General features: G+C 43.0%; 1 protein-coding gene across 6 annotated transcripts in view; it reads left to right on the top strand.

Moving 5' to 3' along the window:
* Positions 1–19,825, top strand: part of dntt (deoxynucleotidyltransferase, terminal) — a 100,385-nt gene extending 80,560 nt beyond the window's left edge. For all 6 annotated transcript variants that reach the window (XM_076050104.1, XM_076050099.1, XM_076050098.1 and 3 more), the window contains exon 11: positions 19,526–19,825. In XM_076050104.1, the coding sequence (XP_075906219.1) occupies positions 19,526–19,612 (87 nt within the window). In that variant the 3' untranslated portion in view covers positions 19,613–19,825. The remainder of the gene's footprint in view (positions 1–19,525) is intronic.
* The last annotated feature ends 2,109 nt before the right edge of the window (positions 19,826–21,934 follow it).

The raw sequence follows: 21,934 nt of genomic DNA, 5'->3' as shown, positions 1-21,934 counted from the left end.
GAAAAGGTCTTCCTTTTTTCCTCTTTTCACTTTTTCAGAAGTACTGTTTCTGCTGAAACTGTCGTCCTTAAGAATGCCGCAAGTCACAAGTGGTGGTTTGAGTTACTGAGGGAAGGCTGGAACTGACATCCCAGAATGAGCTGAGGATGTTGACACGTTGTGTCCAAAATCCAGAAGGACGTTATTGACAAAGCAAATTTCTGAGCACCGATCCGTGCAATGCAAATGTAAGTTGGAAAAGCACAAGAACACGGATTGGCCCTCTTGCCTCTGTTACGCAGCAGCATCTTGCCCACAGTTTATGTATGGTGTAAACACCTACCATGAGCCTCCGTTCCATGTCCCTGGAATGAACTTTACAAATAGCATCAACTTAGAGCACAAACACTCAGTGGCCATCTTTCTATTGGAAAATAGAAACGTTACACTGGTCTTTCCCACATCGACAGCATTTCCTTCAGTGACTTGCTATTTTTTCTCCTGATGCTCCTTTGCGAGTTGCAAAGCTACTGAATGTGTTCCTTTACTGCCCAGTGTTGTTTCCCTGAATCTTGATCAAGAGTGTTTTCCCTTTGCTCAACACAAGATGAGCTGCTTTCCCTCTTGGGGCTGACAGACAGAATAAGCAGGAAAAAAAAGGAGCCATGAAATCTTTCTCTTGAAAGATTCTAAGAGCATCCTCTTGATGAGATTCAGAGCTTGTTGGACTGATTTAGAATCTCATCTGAGACAGACTTATAAATTTCGGCGAAGTAAAGGGTCGCTCAAAAGGTGGCTACAAGGAGGTATGTGGGATTGTCTGAGAATATTTACCGTGGTGGACTTCATTGCACCAAGGAAAAGCTGTGAAACTAAAACAAACAGCAAGTGGTGAGAAACAAGCATGTGCACAATAAAAGACACATCACAGAGACACTGATTTGAAATCTGAGTCATGAGACTGTGCAGGTCACAACTTGTCCTTAAGAGTGTTTTGGAGTTATAGGATTGTGTATTTGATGACTTTTGAGGGAGGGAGACTTGGACCATTCACTTCTGGCCCCTGGACCGCAAAACCATAGCCACTGATAATTAAAGGGAACGTGCCTACTCATATGACTATAGAGACTATATGGCAATTGGCAAATTTTCTAAATTGTTGAACTATCCTTTTTCATAAAATGTTAAATATTTGTTGTATGTCTGTGTGCAGGTGCTACAGCTATAGTATTGTATCCACATGGCCGTCATTTCTCTGCTGATTTGCTGTGCACGCTAATGCCGTAGGCTCTCAACAGCCCTGGATATCTTCCTGCATTTACTCAGATTTAAAGCCAACCCCGGCTTGCAGTGAGGGAGATGCCAGTCAGCATTACAGAGAGGGGTTTGCCAGTGTGCCGTAAAAGCCTACGCATATTTCCTATCCCACCGCCTCTGCAAGTATTAAATTGTTGAGGGATATCTCTCTTTTGAGACTCGCTTTGATCAAACTGTTATCGATGCCTGCATGCAGCACTGCATGAAAGTAAACTAATGGATGTTTGTTCATCATAAATGTCCAGTTTAGAAGTGATGCTCTTTAATACTGTTGTCCTAATTAGTGCTGTGTTCTTTATTTGTTCTTTTGCCTGTTTATCAAAGAAAAATGGTCAACATGGAAATACAAAAAGCTAAATCATGTTGAATAAAGACTAGTTGTTGTTGTTGTTGTAGATACCACGTTCATGTTTTAATGATTAAGAACTTCCAGAAAAAAAATGAAACATAAAACAATTTGCTCCAATCACCCAAGCGACGTCCTCTTGGCAGGACAACACTGCATGTTCATCCGTTTGAGGATAGAGTTGGCGTGTGATTGGGTTGTTTCACATAAGGGTCAGTAAAACAATTAGAGGGTGTTAATAGTAGTGACAAAAGAGTGTGGAGTGGGGCGTCTCATGCAATAATGAGACCAACTAGGCCAGGGGTCGGCAACCTGCGGCTCTTCTGCGCCTCTGCAGTGGCCCCCTGTAGCGTTCAAATAAATAGAAAAACAACAACAACAACAACAACAACAACAACCTAATAACATGGGAATGCATTTTAGCCATTTTTATGGCCCCGTTTTAAAGTACTGATGCAGGCATTACATGGCACTGTGGTTTTACTCTTTTTCTCTTTTGATAGTGAAGGTTGCCGACCCCTGAACTAGGCCATACATTCAATTAGGAATTTTAATATAAATTAGGATATATTTTTGGAACAATGGACCCAGTATTTACCCAGAGTTGGAGCTGAGAAGTTGTCTATAGTTTTTAATACGAAATTAGCACTCTTCAGTAGCGTGGGCTAATTAGAGAAACTGGCCAAAAGGTTTTGAAATGTCGTATTCGAAACTACATTCTTTGTTATGATCTCAGTTCATTTGTAATTTATCTGCTCAGCATTGGTGCCGACTGCTCTGCATCACAAGTATGGATTTATGGATTTAGTTTTAAGCTAAATGTGTCCAAAATTGACAGAGTATATCTTTTTGACATATTGCTGGAAATTCACATTCAACCACTATTTGCTATTTTCATTGGAACTTGCTCTGCTTTTGCATAAGATGCGATCAACCATATATGAGGTTTCAAGATAGAAAACATAGGCAGAGGAAGCAGAAAAATGCCGAAAAGTCATCTTCCTGTGAACGGCTTTTGCTGTTTTGCCCGTACATAATTCCCCTGGCCTCCTGGGCACTGAGATTCTCATGTCTTATGCCACTGATTTTGTAGGGTGGGTTTGCAACATATCCTTTATGCTTTGCAGGAATACATCTTCTTTCATTATAAAAGTGGGCCCCGGAAAAAGTGAAGAGACTGAAAGATTTTGCCTTCAGATTGTTCCCCCGACCCACTTTACCAGCAGGATGGTCATCAGCTAATCAGCTTTCACAGTGGGACGACTTCATCACTGAACATCTCTGATAAATCATATTGACGGCTATTGCAGGCAGCAAGGCGTAATGAAAAGGGAGGGAATATGGTGCTGTTAAAAAAAAAAGAATGACGCTGAAATTATGGGAAATTATGGGGGAGGGATGAATAATGGGCTCCGTTTTAAGGACTGATTTTTTTTTTTCACTGTGTATTGAAGACCATTCGGAATTGCTTGGGTATTATCTTTTAACTCACAATGCCTGATTTTACCCCTGTTGCCAATCTTTCCTCGCTCACAGAACCTCCACTTCTGGTGCCTCCCACCCACATTATCCCTTTTACCACCCCCTTGTTGACAAACAACAAAGGATGTAATAATAGTCACCACTGGAACCAGTGTTTTGCAAGGGAAAAAAATAAAATAAACACAAGCTGTTATCCCCCTCTACTTCTGCACCCTGTGCTTCGTGCCACACGGCCGCAGACGCGACGCTACCCAATAGCGAAACAGCAGCAGAACGCTACGCATGGTTGCAGATGTTACTCAAGGCAATCAGAACCAGGGTAACAGGCTGAGATGAAGTGCGGGTCAGGCGAGGGATCAGAATTCCAGGGATCAGGTGGAGAGACGGGATCAATGCCAAAACAAGTAACCAGGTGATCGGTCCGAGGTAAGCAGACAGGTACGAGGACAAACTGGGTGCGAAGACGATCTGGCGAAGAGAGACTGCCTGTGTTGCCAACTCCTCAGTCAGGAAAGTTGCTATTGTCTGTCCTAAGAAGTCGCCATGTGACGTCACTGTCTAATTTGCATAATTGACAATTTGTACTTGATCGCAATGGATGCTGTAGGAGAGGAATAACGTCGTGGGAGAGACAAAAAGAGAGCAATAAACACCCTAAATATGTTTTTTGTTTTAATATATTATATAAATATATATGTTTAATTATATTAAATATATGTACTACAATCTACCCAATATTATTTTCATGAACATAGTTTTGTATTAGATGACATATTCTGGAATTGTGTCTAAAAGAGGTTCAGATGCGTTTCAATGCGCAGTATCGTTGGCTCCTTTAATTAGTGAAGAGGTTTAGCTCGTCGGAGCCTCACAGCTGCTTTTATGAGTGTTGCAGATCTTTAGCTTTTAGTTTTAACCAAATTATTCAAGAGGATTGTTGTTGGACCATAACTTCTTAGAATTAAGGGTGAGTAAGTGACTGAGGCTGTGTGAGTCACATGCAGTGGTTTATTTTAGTGTGACAAGAATAAACCTTTACATTTACATCCCACTCTATAAGGAAGCGTGGGTTCAGCATGCGCGACTCATTTGCTGCCGGGACATGGAGTGGGGAGAGTCTCCTCTCTGAGGGTTTCCTCTCTGCTCCTCTCCTGACTGCAGCTGCCCAAGACTGCCGCGGAATGCACGACTTGACTCTCGAGGCTGTGACCGCCTTGGACTGCTTTGGGGCGGGGCGGGGCGGGGACTCGCGGCAGCACCCGTCAATCGCTGACAACAGGAACAGCTGAGGAACGATAGGTGCTTTCATGTCGGTCTCCAAAATACCAGAAAAGTCTCCAATAACACCAGGAAAAGTTGCGAGATTTGTCGCTAGTCACTTTTGACCAAAAAAAAAAAGTCGCCATGGGGAGTTTGAAAGTGGCCAGATTTTGCGAGATAGTCGGCAAGTTGGCAACACTGGTGACTGCTTAGTTGGGGCTTAAGAGAGCTGGAGCTGATTGCAGGGGATGAGCTACAGGTGTTTAGATTGCAGACTGGGAGCAGGTGTGTCAATCAGCCAAGGAAAAACAAAACAAAAAACAAGGTCAGCATGGAGGTTGTGATGTTTTGTTAGAATGTTCCGAAATGCGTGATCATGAAGTAGTTCCTTTGAATAAGAAGGAAACCTAAAGAAAATGGAACATTGGTGACATCTGTGATTATATTAAGTAAGACCACCTCTAAAATCTCCAAGTACCTTTTTCTTTTAGTACAACCCATTTATAGCCCTCCGCATGCACACTGTTCCATCCAAGTTTTTTGATTGATTGATTTTATTTAATTCATGCTTGCAGTGGAGCCTAGGGTCCACTGAAAAACTGAAGAATTTTACACAGCAATAATACAAAAACAATTTCAAGGTTTAATAAAATATTTCAGAGCAGTAAAAAAAAGAAAAGTGCAGATAGCAATCGTGGTAGCCATTCTATAATATTTGTATGGTCTAAATAGTTTCATTATAACCCCAACTGCAGGATGTAGGGTTGAATTTTTTTTTACTAAGAGCACTGAGCTGTATTCAAGACACGGTGGTATCTAAGATAATTTGTTGTTTCCACAACAGGTACCACCTGCCCCCCCCCCCCCCCCCCCCCCCATTACCAGTGGGGTTGGTTGTGGAGGGTCCATATCCATAACTCAACCAACTTTCTCCCATCTAGCATCATGTTGTTCTTTGCTGCCCATTCGTCCAGCCTTTTTGTGCCTCCAGGCACAATGGCGTGTCTGTCTTGATGTGGCATATGGGCTTTGCTCTCGACAGCCCAATGTCATCTGCATGTCACACATCAAGGGTGTCCTCAGAAACAGCATCCCCAGTGGCCATATAGAGGAGGAAGACACATGGGGAACCTACCCCCCATGTGGCACCTGTTGGTTTGGTTCCTTTAGCTAATCATGCTACCAAACTGCGTGTTCGTTTAATGAAGAAAAGGAGACAAGGAAAATTGTATTAAGTTTTATCTGAAAAGAAGAACAAGACATTTGGTGCAGAGATCTGATGGAGAGATCTCTGGAGTGGAGTCCTGGCTGTAGCCGGAGTCAGACTGACTCCTTTCTCCCAAGAAAGAAAGAATAGTACAAAGACAAACAAGCTGACTCCTGATTTGAATGTCTTCTCAAGCGTCGTCCTTTGATTGGCTGTCCATTCTTCTCCCTTCAGTTCCTGGGTGTTACTGTCGTTGTTTGTGAATCAGGAAGCAGGTCCTTATTTGGCCGTGAGCCAAATGGTCCGTCCTTCCTTCGCAAGCTCAGGGCACAAGTTCCCATCCCTGTGACTGGATGGGTCGCAAACTTTATGAGGGTGGCAAAGGCAGTTCCTTTAGCTGACCACTCTCTGGTCACCCAGGGTCACTGTTAATGAGACTTAATGAGTTACACAGTCTTTGGTCACAAGGTTTTCAACACCCCCAGGGCACTGGTCATGATCAGCAAATATACACCAAAGCACTACATACATTCAATCCATTTATACATTCAACTCAATATAATAATTACAACATATAAATGTAATGTTACCGATATAATAACACCATATGCTATGATGCATGCATGATGTTAAATGCTTGAGTCAAACACACCCCAGATGTAACTTCAATCCAGGGGCTGTAGTTCCCATTTGCCAACACTCTTTGTCTCCTCTGTGTGATGTAGCTGTGTATCCAGGCTGTCAGAGATGGGCACAGTTTTAGGTCCAGTTTGTTTTGCATCATGGTCCCATGGTCAAATGGTTTTGACATATCTGCCAAAAGTACTCTCACCATTTTTGGTTGGGAGTCTGTTTCAGTGAGCCAGGTGTGCATTGCTCTAACTAAAGCTGTTGTGGTCCTATGATTAGGCAGATATGCATATTGTTTTTTTTTACACACGTCAAGCACGGTGGGCATAAGCTTTTTCAAAGCAAATTGTTCTACTGTTTTCCCTACACAAGAGGTAAGAGAGATGGGACACCAGTCTGAGATTGAGCCAGGGTCTTAGCCTTTGGGTATGGGACAGACATTTGACTCTTTCCAGATGTCTGGAAAACACCCTTGTCGGTAGGAGCAGTTGGCCAGATGTGTGATGAACGGGGCCAGGTCCTCTGCCTGTTCTTTAAGTAGCCATGTTGGAATGCCACAAGGGAATGGAATAAAACTGGATATTTCATCAGAATGCACCTTGATGTTCATCCAGAGCAAGTACAGGAATATTGCCTTGCCAAATGTCCTTGTAGACAACAAAAACAAACATTTATATTTGTGCAGATGCACCTTTTTAAACACACAAACAAAAAAAACAAACAAACAAGAACAAAGCTTTTGAGGTATAAGGCTGTGGATTCAGCTGAACCACAGCGTCTGCTCACTTTGGGAGACACATCGGTTATTGATTAGCATGGATGATGGGTGGTGTTTTTTTTTTTTGGCTTGATTTAGGCCGGTGTTTGGTAGTGTCTACTTGTCATAACATTGATTGACGTGGTTATTGTGCTGGTACAATCACTGGTATATCATTGGCTTCGGTGTCGAAAAATGTTTTGTTTGCAGGTTCACTTCACAACAATTATCATGGTGATTCTGGCTCATAGCAGAGTGTTTGTGCCCCTCAAAAGACATTTTTCAGACACTCAGAGAAGAAGTTAAGTTACAAGGAGAACAAAAAATATATCCTTAGTCTGTCCATGGAAGTCTCAGTCCCATGTGTCCTGGATTTTGGATGTAATGGAAAAGAAAGTTTCAGCATAACGATGGGACGGTTGTTTTTTTGAGACTCATGTTTGGTGGCTGTGACTCAGAACATTGATGTGCTCATTTTAGGATGTCTGCACCGGGGTGGTGCTATTGTGGTGTTTCATTCTCGAACTCTCAGACAGGACATACCATTCTGCACTTTCTGGATAACAAGAAAATAAACTGCTCTAGGAAAAATGAGGTGTTTACACATGCAAATTTCTTCCGTGCACTCTTTGCCACCCAAACACAGTGGCAGACATGAGCATGTTAATTATCCTTAATCCATATTTTGTTGCTCAAAATAAAACACAGATGCAAGTCCCCTCTAAAGCAGTCACTTCATTTGTCTTAGCACTGAAAACTACTGCAATTAACTGTTGTAAAACAAACACTTTACAGACGGTTACACAAATATGATGCAGTAATCAGGAGCTATCATCCATCATGTATATTACAGCAGGTATTAATTAGGTAATAATATCCAGGCGTCTCTCTGAACATGAACTCCAAACCCTGAATATGGTCTGTGGGAACCCAAGCCGAGCCTCATAACTTGGATAATATGGTCCATGTCCACACATTCATTGTGAGCAATGATTGCTAATAAAAGCCGTCCTGCACAGAGGCAGCGCACCATGGGAATTGATGTTGATTAAAGGAGTTGTACATGGAATTCAGCTTATTACATTTCTGGTGCAAAAATGAGTTTTGCCTCGTGCATTACTGGGGGCAAATAGTATAGAAAAGTATAGTATAGAGCGCTGTCTGTGTGTGCTGTTCTCCAGCTTCTTGTCCTTTGGCACACTTCTTTCTGTTTTTAAACCTTTGGCTCACTGTCACATCCAAGTTCCAACACAATGCTAGTGGACAACCCCTCATTGCTAAAGATAATAGCCACAGCCTGCTAAACAGTAGCAGCATTTTATAGAAAAACAACTACAGAAACTGCATAGACGGCACCAAAAAGGACGTCCTCTCACTTGCAGTATTTTGTCCCTGTGTGGCTCTGCTCAGCTGAGGCTCACTGCTCGCTATAGCACAGGGCACTGAGGATGTGAAGTGCCAGGGTTCTGTTTTGGTTATATACAGGGACACAGGAATAGGCGACTTATTTTTTTTTTTCAATTTCACCCCCCTGTGACGAGTCTGATTAGAGAGGATGTAATCAGCCGGTGTAAGCCTCAGCATTAGTCATTACATATCAGATTATTCTTTCACATTTTTTTAAAAACAGCCTGCTTTGGGCTACGGCATTATGCAAATTCAACAACACCTCAAAAGGGTCTCCGTTCTTTCCCAGAGGGCCTCAGAAATAAATATATACCTAAATTATATTGGTGTGGGAGTTTTCATATTCCAGTATCCAAAAAAAAGAGGACACTTTTCCAACGTAAAGCGGCATGAAATAAAGGCTTTTTATCTCTTTTATCTCTTTGCATTACGAAGTAATGGCAGTTCTGTGCTTGATGTTAATCGTTCAATACACAAAGTGCCAGGATATTGTGGCTTAGATAAATACACAGTGATTTAATGTGATTTTTTTTTTTTTTTTTTTTGTATTTGATCTTGGCCTACAGCGAACATGTCCACCCTGAAAATAAGAGGAGGGAAAAAAAAAACCCATCTCCCTCTCACGTGGAACTCTCCAAATACTGTTTCAAACCGTGACATCAAAATGGCTCAGGGCTGCTTCATAATACCCGACGCGTACTCTGCACCTTTGGCTTCCTAATGGCCGTCAAGGAGAGACATCAAAAACAAAAATGGCTACCATCGTAGAAATCAAGCTTGAGACAGTTTTTGTGAAGGTGTTGGCACGAAGCCAGCCATTGGTCGGTAGCCAGCGCCGGCACTGTGGGAGCTCTTTGTCCAAGAGCCTGCTGGCTAAACTAAACACTTCGCTTTTGCTAACATCACACTGTGCAATTCCACAGTTCGGGGGGAGGGAGGACAGATAAAAGACCTCGAAAATCGATTTCTGCTTCTACGATGAAAAGAGGAAATTTATTTATTTAATCGGAGCACTTTCTGTGAGGAAGCACTCAACAGTATGCTTGAGTGGCCTGTTAAGGCTGGATAGGACCGCCATCTGTAGGAGAAATTCAACGCACCTGCAGTCTATTTTCTTGCATCAGACCTTATAGCAAATACACAACGCCGCCCAAATATTGTACAGCTATTAGTGATTGTTCAACTTTGCACTCCATTGCTTCAGTTGGCCTTGTTTTTCTGACGTACCTTTGCTTGATGTCTCCTTAAATGTGGCACAACAGGGTTCACTTACACTCAAGAATGATTTAAATCACTTGAATGATCGTACGTGAAAGGTGAAGTTGGTCAAATGGTCTACACATCTGTCCTGCTTTTTAATGACTACTAAATTTAATGTGATGATTTTGGAATGTTGGACAGAGTTTTTTTTTCAAGCACTGAGATGTATAAAAGCTTTCTAACAAGAAAACTGCTCATTCCAATATGAATATAAACAAACTCCATTTTACGGTACAGCTTGCCAAAGTTGAAAGTTTGGATATGGACCTTCTATGTTTCATCAATAAGCTTAAATGGGGAACTGTGCAAGATCGGTCGCTTCTTTGCTGTTGTAGTCGCAGTTGGTTGTGGTGTCGCAGTCAGTTGTGGTGCCGTTGTGGGTTTTTCACGACAGTGACGCACCAGTGTGTTTGTGTTGTATTGACAAAAAGCAGTCCAATGTCTCTCACAAAGTACGAGGTACGAGATTTCCGGACGCGAGAAAGGGTTTGCAAAGAGCCTCACTCTCCCCTTAACACATCAGATAAACTGAAATCTTTAAACTCAATCCCACGGAAACTCTTTTATTGTTGATATTGTGTTTCGGGTGACGTTGCAAAATGTTCTGACTTGTTCCCATCAGTTATTATGTGCAGCATTTGTTAACTAGACAATATCTTTTTTGGTGACCAGAGGCATACAACTGTGAGGTTTTAATTTTAGTTACAAAGTTTTTCGTCGGCCGTGCAATGTTTCAAATGACTTCCTGGCTCAAATGATAACGGCTGGATATGATATGAAGTGGAATAGGAAAATGCCTCGTCGAAACGCCCGAACGAGCCTCATGTTACGGTTTATGTTACCAATATTCCCTTTTAATTGAGCAAAATGAAAGGAGTGCTGAGGCAGCAGCATCCGATCAGACTGTCTGTCGCAGGAAGCAAATTGGTCATGCAAAACCAGCCTCTCCTCAACAAACCAATTCATTATTTATGGGCTTCACTGGAGCAGAGAAAGTTAATTTATTGTTATCATTAGAGGAGAGTTTGGGTCCACATGAGAAAGACTCGGGCTACAATTACAGGTTCCGAGAGGGCACCTCACGCTGCTGTGCAGCAGGCGGCACGTCCCGAACTGCAAATAAAAAAAAAAAGTCTCTAAGATGTTTCCGGTGATCTTCAGGATGATCTCAGGTCACAAACGTCAAATCAGTTTCCATTTTAAGCGAAAGCATATGAGATATAATTGGCGAGAGGTGTGTCTGTGGATTTGCTTGGGTTTACATAATAATTACTATTTATGCTCAAGGGAGTAACTTCCATTTGCACTTATAATTACACTAAATGCTGGAAGGGGAAATGCTAAAAAAAAAAAGTTCTTGCATTTAAATGATGTTTCATGTCATGCTTTTTTTTTTTTTTTAAATATATATATTCCGACTTTCCCAATTGTTCTTCAGCAGCTCACTGGTAGGATACAGAGCAGGGAAAAAGATGCCGTGCCTTGCCTGCTCGCTGCACCTTTTAATAACCTTCGAGCAACATAATCAACTGAATAACTTTGATTTGCAAATGTTTAGCCATAACACCGGGGGACGCCATGCGACGATCCCATTGCTTCTGATTAGGATTTCATTATTTGCAACCCATCTGCCTCTCTGCCCGGTCTGCGGGCTGATTAGCAAGCTGGTGAAGGATAGGTAATGACAATAACACTAAACCCAATAGCTGTTTTATAGGCGGCGGTGCTTTATGACGCTTTGCTCTAATTGCCGGTGTGATTAGTGAGGTGTCTGTGCCCTCTCTGGTTGCTGCCGCTGTCCTGTGAACTCGGGCTCCCGCACACTGGGGGAGAAGTGTAGGTGTGAGGCGGATCATTACAGGAGGAAGACACACAGGCGTAATCGACTTTCTCCTTTTTTATGCCCCCGTCAGCCCTTTTCCAGCACGATGCAATAAAGGAAAATAACTTAAAGGTGATCAAAGGATTTTCCCCGCTCTGTCTTTTGCCGATAAAACAATCTATGTCTAATCAACTGTGAGTCCAAATATAAGAGAAGACTGAGGGGCTTTTTCTGACACTCAACGAAAGTGAAAAAAAAAAAAAATAGAGTAAAGATGTTGTTCTCACACAAAGTATAAAAGCAAGACTGAACTGGAGAAAGTGACTTTCAGTCAGAACTGTTATTGAAATTTTGCCCTTCAGGCCACAAAGACATCCGCCTCTTGAAGGGACATGTGCACTTTTACTAATGCGTACATTTGGATACATTATCCAACCGGGACATTTGTACGAATGCATTTGCATGGAGCTGCATTTTGAATATTTCTTCTACGCAATGTTTAGTCGAGCTCTCCGTGCGGACGTCTGCTTTTCGTCGTCACCTCGTCTTATCCCGAAGGTAGAATGCATCGTTTCATAATGTGACCTGAGAGCTTCCCTGCAGAGAGACCTTTTTTTAGTTCCCTCTACAAACCCCAGCTGCCTTAAAGGGAAATTTCATTAAACAAACAAACCAAAAAAAAAAGTAATGTTTGGATATTTGAATGTTTAAATGATTTGTCCTCAGGAGACCATTCAGCACTGGTGGGTTGCTTAGGGTGTAGAAGTTGCTTGACTTGAATAGCAGGTGGAGCCAATTGCAGGAGATTTGTGGAGGAACCCTGGAGGAAGAGCAGGGAACCCGTCAGGAACTTGCAGGTGTTTTTTGGCCTGAAGAGTATTCTGGATGTTGGCAGCCAACACGCACGTGCCCGTTCAACTGGGGTGAATGCTAAAACGCTGAAGCTAGGGGATTTGGCTCGGCTTGGAGAGTCTGCGAAAGCGCCAAGCTTCACGGAACTGAAAGGGGCGGGGCCAGGAGTAGACTTTCCGAGGCAGGTTGCAAAAAACAACACATTTTTTTGTCTTCTCAAATTAAACTCGCATAAAATTGACCTCTTGCCTGAGGAGAAAGGCAAATTACCACGGTCCACGGCAGCAGCGACCAGCACCGCTGACACCTCAGACGACTGAAACACCATCAGCCGGTTTGAACAACGTGGAGGAAAAAAGCTCAAAGACTAGTCGTCAAGGCAAAAGTAAATGGCGTACTGCTTCCTGGCTGTTTTTCTCTTTAAAGAGGCTGCAAAGAACGAGCAGCATCTGGGCTCACCCCCGGTGTTTCGTGGGTGGAAACATTTATAAACAGCCAGCACTTGCTGTCGGGCTATCTGGAAGTACCTCACGCAGCTAAGCAGTGATTGTCGACACAGCTGGGGAGAGAGAGAACTGCGTGTCCTTTTGGGGCGACTGTTCACACAGTGATTCTGTTCAGCGGCGGGCACATTTCAATCTCTGTAGTTCCATCGTTAACAACAGTACGCTTAGCGCTCCTCCGAAAAGACAGACTTAAAAAAATGTGTGTGTGTGTTGCACAGTTGACAAAGGTTTATATAGGTATATATTAGGAATGATTTTTTTTTTTTGATTAAAAAATAAATACTATAGAGTGCAGGAAGAGGCAGAAACCCAAGTATTATTTGAAGGGTCCGCCTCAGACAAAAAGAAGAAGGAAGAAAGAGAAAAAACACAAATACAAAATCAAGATGAATTTGTTACATTACAGAACAAGTGACAACACAACGTACTGTATGTACACATGTATACTACTCATGTATAAACTATACAGTTCACTCATATACTCGTCATAAGCGCAAAAAAGAAAAAAAAATCGAAACATTTGAGATATGAAACAAATGAGTCACACAATCACACAGGCTTAGAATCACGAGTCAGCAATTAAACTTTTAATGCATTGAATTGATCGACGTCTCTTTAAAACCAGAAAAGCTATCCCATCGCTGGGAAACCTCTGAATCTTACTGAAAATAAGATGATTGACTTTGCACTGCACATCAGACTGTGCAATAAGAATCCCTTTAAGGAATGAATCAAACTGACAATGTGAAAAGGTACCAATGTTTGAATAAATGAATAAATAAACACAAAAATAAATAAGCAAGTAAAAGATGCTGTTTTTTTGTCCATTTATCTCCAAGTTCATTTGCACCATTTCTGACCTCCCTCCAAATTTCAGTCCTTCGCACGCTCTCTGGCAACCTGCCCCCTTGAGCAGCAATCCTGGGCCCCTCCGCTCCACCTCCCTCTCTCTCTTTGATGTGTCAGTGGAGTCGAGCCGGTGCCCGGCAGACAGCCACGTCCATCAGCTCCATCCATTGAGCAGTGGGCCGGGTGGCGGACAGAGACGATGACGGGGAGCAGAGAGGGGGCAGATGTTTTTTGCGGGAAGCGATACATGTTCACGTCCGTGAGGGATGACATTACCCGGCAAGACAGAGAATCATGTCGCTGATTAGCAGCCTTATTAAGTCAAGGACACTGGCACGCCGTGGACTTCTGCTGCGGCCCTGTGATGCCGATGCCAGTCACTGGGAACCCGGGTGTCACGGCGAGATAACCTCGCATTCCAATTAACCGCCTGCTCTGTTCTACTGCTCTGAGTTTGTTTCTTTTTCCACCTCCTTTTTCTTTTGATGTGCCATAATGCTGTGGCATAAAGGCAGCTCAGATTCAGTCCCCGGGGGACTTTTTCTTTTTTTAAAAAAAAAGGGTAGGAGTCAGAGGTACACAGGTTGTGTGAGGGGCTCGCACTGTGTTGTCGAAGGTAAATAAAGCAGCGTCTTCCCTGAGGCCGCGTAAGGATTCTCGGAAAAGGGGGAGAGCGCGGCTGCAGCAGAGAGGGGCTTTAGCTTTAGTTTTGATCCGGCAGAAGAGGCTAAGTTGCTAATGTTGAACATTTTTTTTCCTCACATTATTATTTAACTTTCTCTTGTTTGAGCCGGATGCTTGGCGGTGTCCTCTGAATCCACTGCACAAATATGTAGTTAGAATGTGGATGCACTATAAATCACTCCAGCCTGAGCTGGAGGCTCTTTGTTTTTTCTCCATTCCACCCGATCCTTCCCATCAACAACCCCCACCTCATCCTCCAATAGATACACACACACACACACACACACGGCCTCTCCGTTTAATACTGTCTGGCTTGCTTGCTTGCCTCATAAATTGCGGCAACACGTCTCTGAAGTTGTAGAGAAGTTAGAGCAATAAATGGGCTGAAGGTTAGATTGCAGCGAAGAAGAAGAAAAAAATGTGCGGCGAACCACTTAATGGGCCTCGGGGCAGTCCAACTCACTCACCAGAATTGCCTTTTTAAGAAGCAGCAATCTTCTTAATGCGGGAGGGCGAACATTTTTCTGGTCAGTGAAATATGCAAAAAGTGTTTAACTTGTCTCAGGGAAGCAGCCTCCTTTAACTTGAATGTTGAGCGGGAACGGAATACAAACAAAGGAACAAACGAGGCAAGAAGTGTTTTCGCATTGAAGAATTGTTTCTGAAAATAAAGTGCTATAATTGGAAAAAAAAATGGGTGCTATCATGCTTAAACTACTTTTGATGGTTTGACTTTGTTCATCAGTTCGATGTATATGCAAGTATATATATATTTTAATATATACTGTATATATATGAATATATATATATAATATAATATAATATATCTAATCTTTTTTTATTTTTATTTAAGTCATTGTAGACAAAAAAAGAATGTCAAAATAAATGGCCGTATAACATTCAGACAAAACTATAGTCAAGAGAAACTCCTCAGAATAGAAAAACCTATTACAAGTTTAGCTAAAAGTCCAATCAATGTTAATGGAACTATCCGAACCTATTTCCCGGACCCTCACAGCTAATAGACTTCCTTGCTTCCACGTCTTTCTTTGCGCATGATAATTCCATGACATTTTCAACACCCTTTTCTCACCAATCTCCTGAAATAATAAATCAGAGGGGGGGGGGAACGATAAAGGCATTTTGCAGTACTCTGAGAGGCTTAGTGCTGAGGATTAAGGAGGCGTGACATGACGAGAACTTCATGCAGCGTGCACCCGGCTCTTCACGCCACATGGCTAACCTGTCATTTGCGTTGGAAGTAACAAGTCTTCACGCTGTGCTGGGAGATGTGCCCCGCACTGTTTTTTTTTTTTGTTTGTTTTTTGGCCGCCTGCGACTACTCTTGGTTATTTCCGCCATTGCCTTTTGCGGTGTGAGCTGACGCGCCTCTTGATCTCTCCCTCTTTCTCTCTTTGCAAAGTGTCAGGTCCAGTTTAGCACTTGAAGGCAGGATGTGTCAGACTTTAGCCCCTCTCTCTTTCTCCGGGGCCGTCTCGCACTCAAGGTGAGTCAGGCCCTGTCGCCATAGAGACGCGGCCCCTTTGCATGGCATCCGACAGCCGGCGGTTAACAGCCCCGCTGTGACTCGAGCTGCGGAAAAACGCTCGTCGGCGAAAGAGCAGCTCGCTTGCTCGGAGCGGGGCTAAAATGTGTTCGGGGGTGGTCGGGGAAAATGGGAGGAAGCAATGCAACGTGAATCTGCGCATGTAAGGAAGGTGAACAGATTTTTAAATTGATATTGACAGCTCTTAAGTGAGGACAAGGGTGAGGATGGGAGGAATTGAAGATGCTGTTTCTTTATGATTCTGCCTCTGGACTCCTGCAGCTCTAATAGCAGCCATTAGCAATATTCCCCATTCTATGAATTTCATGCCATTGTAATCTGTATCTGTGGTGGCACTGATGCTCAGAGGTGGGAAGTAACAAAGTACAAATACTTTTTTCCAGTATTTGTGTAAATATTTCAGGTACCTGCACGTTACTTGAGCATTTCTTTATTTCTTTTTCTGATGACTTTTTGCTTTTATATCCTACATTTTGAACACAAATATCTGTACTTTCTACTTCTTCCATTTGAAAAATGTGCTCATTACTTTTGAACTTAAAAGTGTTTGAAAGACACAAATTCTGTTCAAAGTGATTCACTTAGTATTACGATAGTATTTGCTTGAAGTGAAGCTATTTGAATGATATCTGTTGTGTAGGATAAAACTGGACCATATTTTAGAAGGACATTATTTCACAGAGCCTCAGCTGTGGGGTCACATATTCAGAACATGGCAAAATAAACTTATAGAAAATAAGATTAAGGTTAATAAGGTTATTGATATTAGAAGGGTCAACATCCAATAATGACTGACCAATAGCTGTTGAAAACATTTTTTGCTAAATCAACAAATGTATTGTTTGATTTATGACAAAAAAAACCCCGTTATTTATAAAATATCCATACTTTTATTGAAGTACAGAATGTTAACTTTTGCCACCTCTGCCCATTCTAGAGACAGGGATCCCTGCTCTGCAACCTCTTTGAGGTCACTTCTTTTTTCTTGTTTTTAGGGACTGAGCCCACGGAAGACCAGTTCGAAACTAACCGGTCTTTCGCAAGGGTGAAAGACCCTATTGTTTTTGCTAGGTTTATTATTTTCCCCTATTATAATTACTTTTCTCCTTACGCGATTTCAAACCCCATTTTGACCCCCTGAACATGCATAATTTTGAACCTAATTTTGCACGCAGGTCAGAACTGGCGAAACATTTGATCTATTAAAAAAAACGGTATAAATCTACCCAATAGCACCCCCTACATAGACACAATCACTAAAATCGCCACAGCGCCCTCTAAGAAGGTCGAAGCGACATGGGACATAAACCCGTGTGTTATTGTTTTTGTTTTCTTGTTTTTTTTTCTGATTACGAAAAGTTTTTCTGATTCAGCAAAATGCAGCCAGAATGAATGATTACCGTCCTGTGGCTCTCACACCACTAATGATGAAATGCTTCAAACGACTAGTAATGCAGCACATAAATGGCCAATTCCAATTCCTCCCTTAACCCTCAATCTTAACCCTCGCCCTTTACTCTCAATCTTTAGCCCTCAATCTTGGCCCTCAAAAATAAGTGGGCTATCTTGTGACTTAGAAATGGGACACCCGTTAAGTGCAGTTACGTCTTCAGACTGTGGGGGGGAGCCTTACGTTCAGTCTGTCAAGAAGACGACGACGAAGAAGAAGAAGAGGAAAAAGAAGAAGTCCTCCGTCGCTACACAACGTCGCTACACAACGTCGCTACACAACATCGCTACACAACGTCGCTACAAGTAACGTGAAGCCGGGACCGCCGGTCCGGCTGACAAACATCATAAGTTAAAAAAAAAAAAAATGTTACGCAACAACGATGTCAATAATCCATAAAAAAGTCTTAAACTAAGACAATCAAATGGTTTTGTAATATTTATATGTTTATTAACTAAGAAAATACTTCCATTTGTAGCTCGCTTTTTTCATTGCCATTTTTTGAAGATGTCTTGGCCAAAATACGCAATGCCTTCTGGGTAGCCCTTACTCCCAAGGGCTGTATCGCCCAATATTGAGGGCGATACAGCCCTTAAACTTGTCCCTCAACTTGACGTTCTGAGAACCGGGACAGCACTTGCACTTCGCGGGAGCGCACGTTTTTGAGATTGAGGGTTGAGATTGAGGGTTAAGGGAGGAATTGGAATTCACCCAAAGTCCTGCCTCCCTGCTAACCTCGACCCCGTACAGTTTGTCTACAAGTCACACTCCACTCCATCCTGTACCACCTGGAAGCCCAGAACACCAGCCAAGTCCTCTTCATCGACTTTAGTTCGGCCTTTAACACCATCATCCCACAACAGCTCGTGGAAAAGTTATGGTCACTAAACATGGACACCAACATCTGCAACTGGGTTCTCTGCTTCCTGACAGCAGCAACAGACAGTCAAGATGGGAAAAAGAACGTCCAGCCCTATAACCGTGAGCACAGGGTAGCCCCAGGGCTTTGTCCTGAGTCCGCTGCTGTTGAGCCTGCTCACACCACCAGCAAGATAATCAAGTATGCCGGCGACACAACAGTGGTCGGACTCATCGAAAATGGGGATGAAATGACATACATGGGGTTGGTGGAGCAGCTGGCACAGTCATGCAGGTCTCATAACCTCCTCCTTAACGTGGAGAAAACATAGGAGCTAGTGATGGACTTCAGAATATCTGCCAGGACTGAACGGGTGGAAAGTGGAAAGGGTCATCAGCGTCAAATTCCTCGGAGTCCATCTAGCAGAGGATCTATCATTCTCCGCTAACACTGCCGCCATCACTAAGAAAGCCCAGCAGCGACTCCATCCACTCAGGAAACTAAGGAAAGCGGGACTCCCCTCTGCCTACCTGACCACCCTCTACAAGGACATGGTGGAGAGCATCCTGACCTACAACATTACCTCCTGGTTTTGGCAGCTGTACGGTGCACGATAGGTGACAACTAAGCAGGGTGGTGAAAACGGGCAGCAGGATTGTGGGTGCCGCTCTCCCATCGCTGATGGACATCTGCAATAAGCGATGTATCGACAGGGCGGCGGCTATCTTCAAGGACACTGGTCACCCCTCTCACAGCCTCTTCTCCTGGCTGCTATCTGGAAAGCATCCACTGCAGGACTAGCAGACTCCTGAACAGTTTTTTCCCCCAGGCTGTAAGAGCCCTGAACTCAGACCCTGCTGCACTTTTGCATTTCCACACTTTTTACTAACGTGTCTGATTCTGGATTTCACTACTTATTAATATATTTTTTATCTGCAATTTCAAACCTTTTATTTAATTTTATTTAATTTCTGACTGATTTTATTGTACTTTGCATCTGCTTTTAACCTAGGAGGACACTATTTCATTTCTTTTTGCTTGTACTTAGAAATGACAAATAAAAAAATCTTTGACCTTTGAAAGTGCTTAGAGACGCCTCTGGATGTGATTTAGTGTTTTTGAAATAAAAGTTGACCGATTGATTGATTAAATACAGCTGTGCTTCCGGCTGTGAGAAAGATACATACACGGAAATTTTGAGGAATAGAGAAGCTTAACATATATTGTAGGAGTCACCCGGACAGACTCCTGGATATGTCACTGACTTTGTGTTTGCTTGTCCTTCTTCTAGAAAGAGTTCTTGGCAGCTACGACGGAAAAGGACATCTTTGCCCATCTGGGTCTCGAGTACATTGAGCCTTGGCAGAGAAACGCGTAGGACATCACTCCTCCTCCCCGGCTGGATGATATCCTGTGTGTACACCAGCGTGCATCCCATCTGTTTGCCATTCTGTGGCTTGGAGATGGCTTTCGACTCCTGTTCAGTTCTAAATTTTTTCCCCCCCTTGCGCTTTCACTCTCGGCGCTCCACGTTAGTTTGCCATTGATAATTTTTCCCTTTTGTTCCTTAAGCGAGTAAACACTCATCACCACCCTTCTCGACTCACCTCTCTCGGAAGTGTTCCAATCACTGGCACAATGACAAATCAGCGTACAAATTGCCTGGGGAGGGGTGGGGGTGGATTGAGACAGAAAAGCAGGGCTGACCACAGGGAAGGGAGGGTTGGGTGTGTGTGGGGGGGGGTTGGACGTGTGCACGAGGCGACGGGAAAACAATGAGACAGCGGAGGGGGAAGGAAGCTTTTGTCGAGCAAAACGTTGGAATCGCCCTCCCCCTGGCAGCAAACTGCTTCGGCGTGAGGCTGAGCCAGGTCTCCCGGGAATGGAGAGACGGGTAATGAGCTTCAGATAGAGAAGTGCTTGGTAGCGCCATTTAGCTCCTATTAAAGCTCGCGTCCACTGGAGATCATTTAGCTTGCACGCCGCTATCCAAAGATCCGCGGTCTCGGCTGTTGTTCCACAATGACCCCCATCCCCCGCCCAAAATTGCCCCCCTACCCGCCCCACTGCTCAGCCGCTCCCCAGAATTCAATCAGAAGGTAAATGAGTCCCACAGAAACACATGGATGGGCTGCTGTGCTCAGATCAACTCGTGCAACAGCCTTTATCATTAGCTTATTTTTTATTGATGCTTTATAAAGAGTGATTCCTTCCTTTTTTTTTTTTTTTTTTAACAAACACCTACTTTGGCTTTTCACAGCAGTGAGTAGATTTATGCATATATAACAAGTCTAGTTTGCTTTATTTCAGTCATGCCGTAAAGCTACATTCTGCGGTAAACCACTCTCCAATGATGCTCAGTCCCGAGCGGGCCGATATGGTGCCCCACTGAAAATACAGATGAAAGAGTGGCCTTCTTGAGAATTGCACTATTTAAATAGAACAATCCCTGCTTCTTTAAGTACTGAACTATTCCCTACAGTCTCTGTCTCTCCTGTCAGCATCCTTTCAATTTTGCTGCAAAGATGAAAATCGATAGGGACGAAGGCACGGACCACTTGCTGCAGTTCCTGCAGAGACCTGGTAGCAAAGTCCTCACTAAACTCATTTTTTCCTGTTCTGTTTTGGAAATGAATCATTTCTTTTTATACTCTCTACAAGGATCAGCACTCATTCCAGGATTTTACACTATAATTGATTGATTTGACTGTATCAAAACAGTCTCAAACCACACAACACAGAAAATTTAACACTATTTACAGCAGAGTGTTTTAATTAATAAACTGCTTTGAAAAGCAAATTTAACGTGTGTGCGCGAGCTCAGCTGCACACACATCCTCCAATGAGCAACTCCTCACGAGAGCAAAACATGATTAATAGTAACTACATCACCATAAACAAACTACAGGCTGAGATTGATCACTGACATATGGTGAGAAATGTTCTTGAGAGTTAGAGGGAGACGGTCTGGCACTGGTCAGCCTTTTTGGAACACCCAATCAAGCTTTGTTGCTTTGGAAATAGAAAATCATTCTCTGTTTTTCAGAAAAGCAACATCAATACTATTTGTACTCAATATTTTTTTTTTTAGTTACAACCATGTACTGCAACAGATGACTACGGATGACACCCAGTCCAGAGTCTTTGACCATGCTTCAGTTGTTAAAGCAGCATGTTTTATTTTGCTCTATCAAGCTCATTTTTACTTTGGGGCAAAGTGAAGGAATTGTTACAGCTGAGGCCCATCAGGCATGAGGCCTATGTGTTTATTTGTCACTTTCAACTAATAACATATGGCCATTTTCAATGCAAATCACTGCCTCTTGGCTTTGTGCAGTCAGGCAGTCCCTCCCACTGTATTTGCATGCTGAATGTCTGGTGGTCTGGCTTCGATGACAGATGTGCTGATGTATGAAAAATTGCTTGCCCCCCAAAAAAATTTTGCATTAAAGTGCCTGCCTTACTGACAAAACTGCATTCTGCCATTCAGTCAGGTTTTCTGTCGACCTATGCAATTGTTTTCACTCGCCACTTTTTCTCGGTGACATTCCAGCACCGCAAGTCTTCGATCATTGTGGCACGGCAGCCATTCTTCGAACTCTGCCAGATCCATCATGGCACAGGAGCTTTATATTGACAACTTGGTGTACATGCCAGCCCGTTTTCTTTTGTTTTCCCCCCCCCCCCTATTTTGCCAATA

This window comes from Nelusetta ayraudi, unplaced genomic scaffold, assembly GCF_046127955.1.
Source record: "Nelusetta ayraudi isolate G7.1 ecotype Tasmania unplaced genomic scaffold, CSIRO-AGI_Nayr_v1 ptg000122l, whole genome shotgun sequence".
Lineage (NCBI taxonomy): Eukaryota > Metazoa > Chordata > Actinopteri > Tetraodontiformes > Monacanthidae > Nelusetta > Nelusetta ayraudi.
This window is presented reverse-complemented; position numbering and strand designations above follow the sequence as displayed.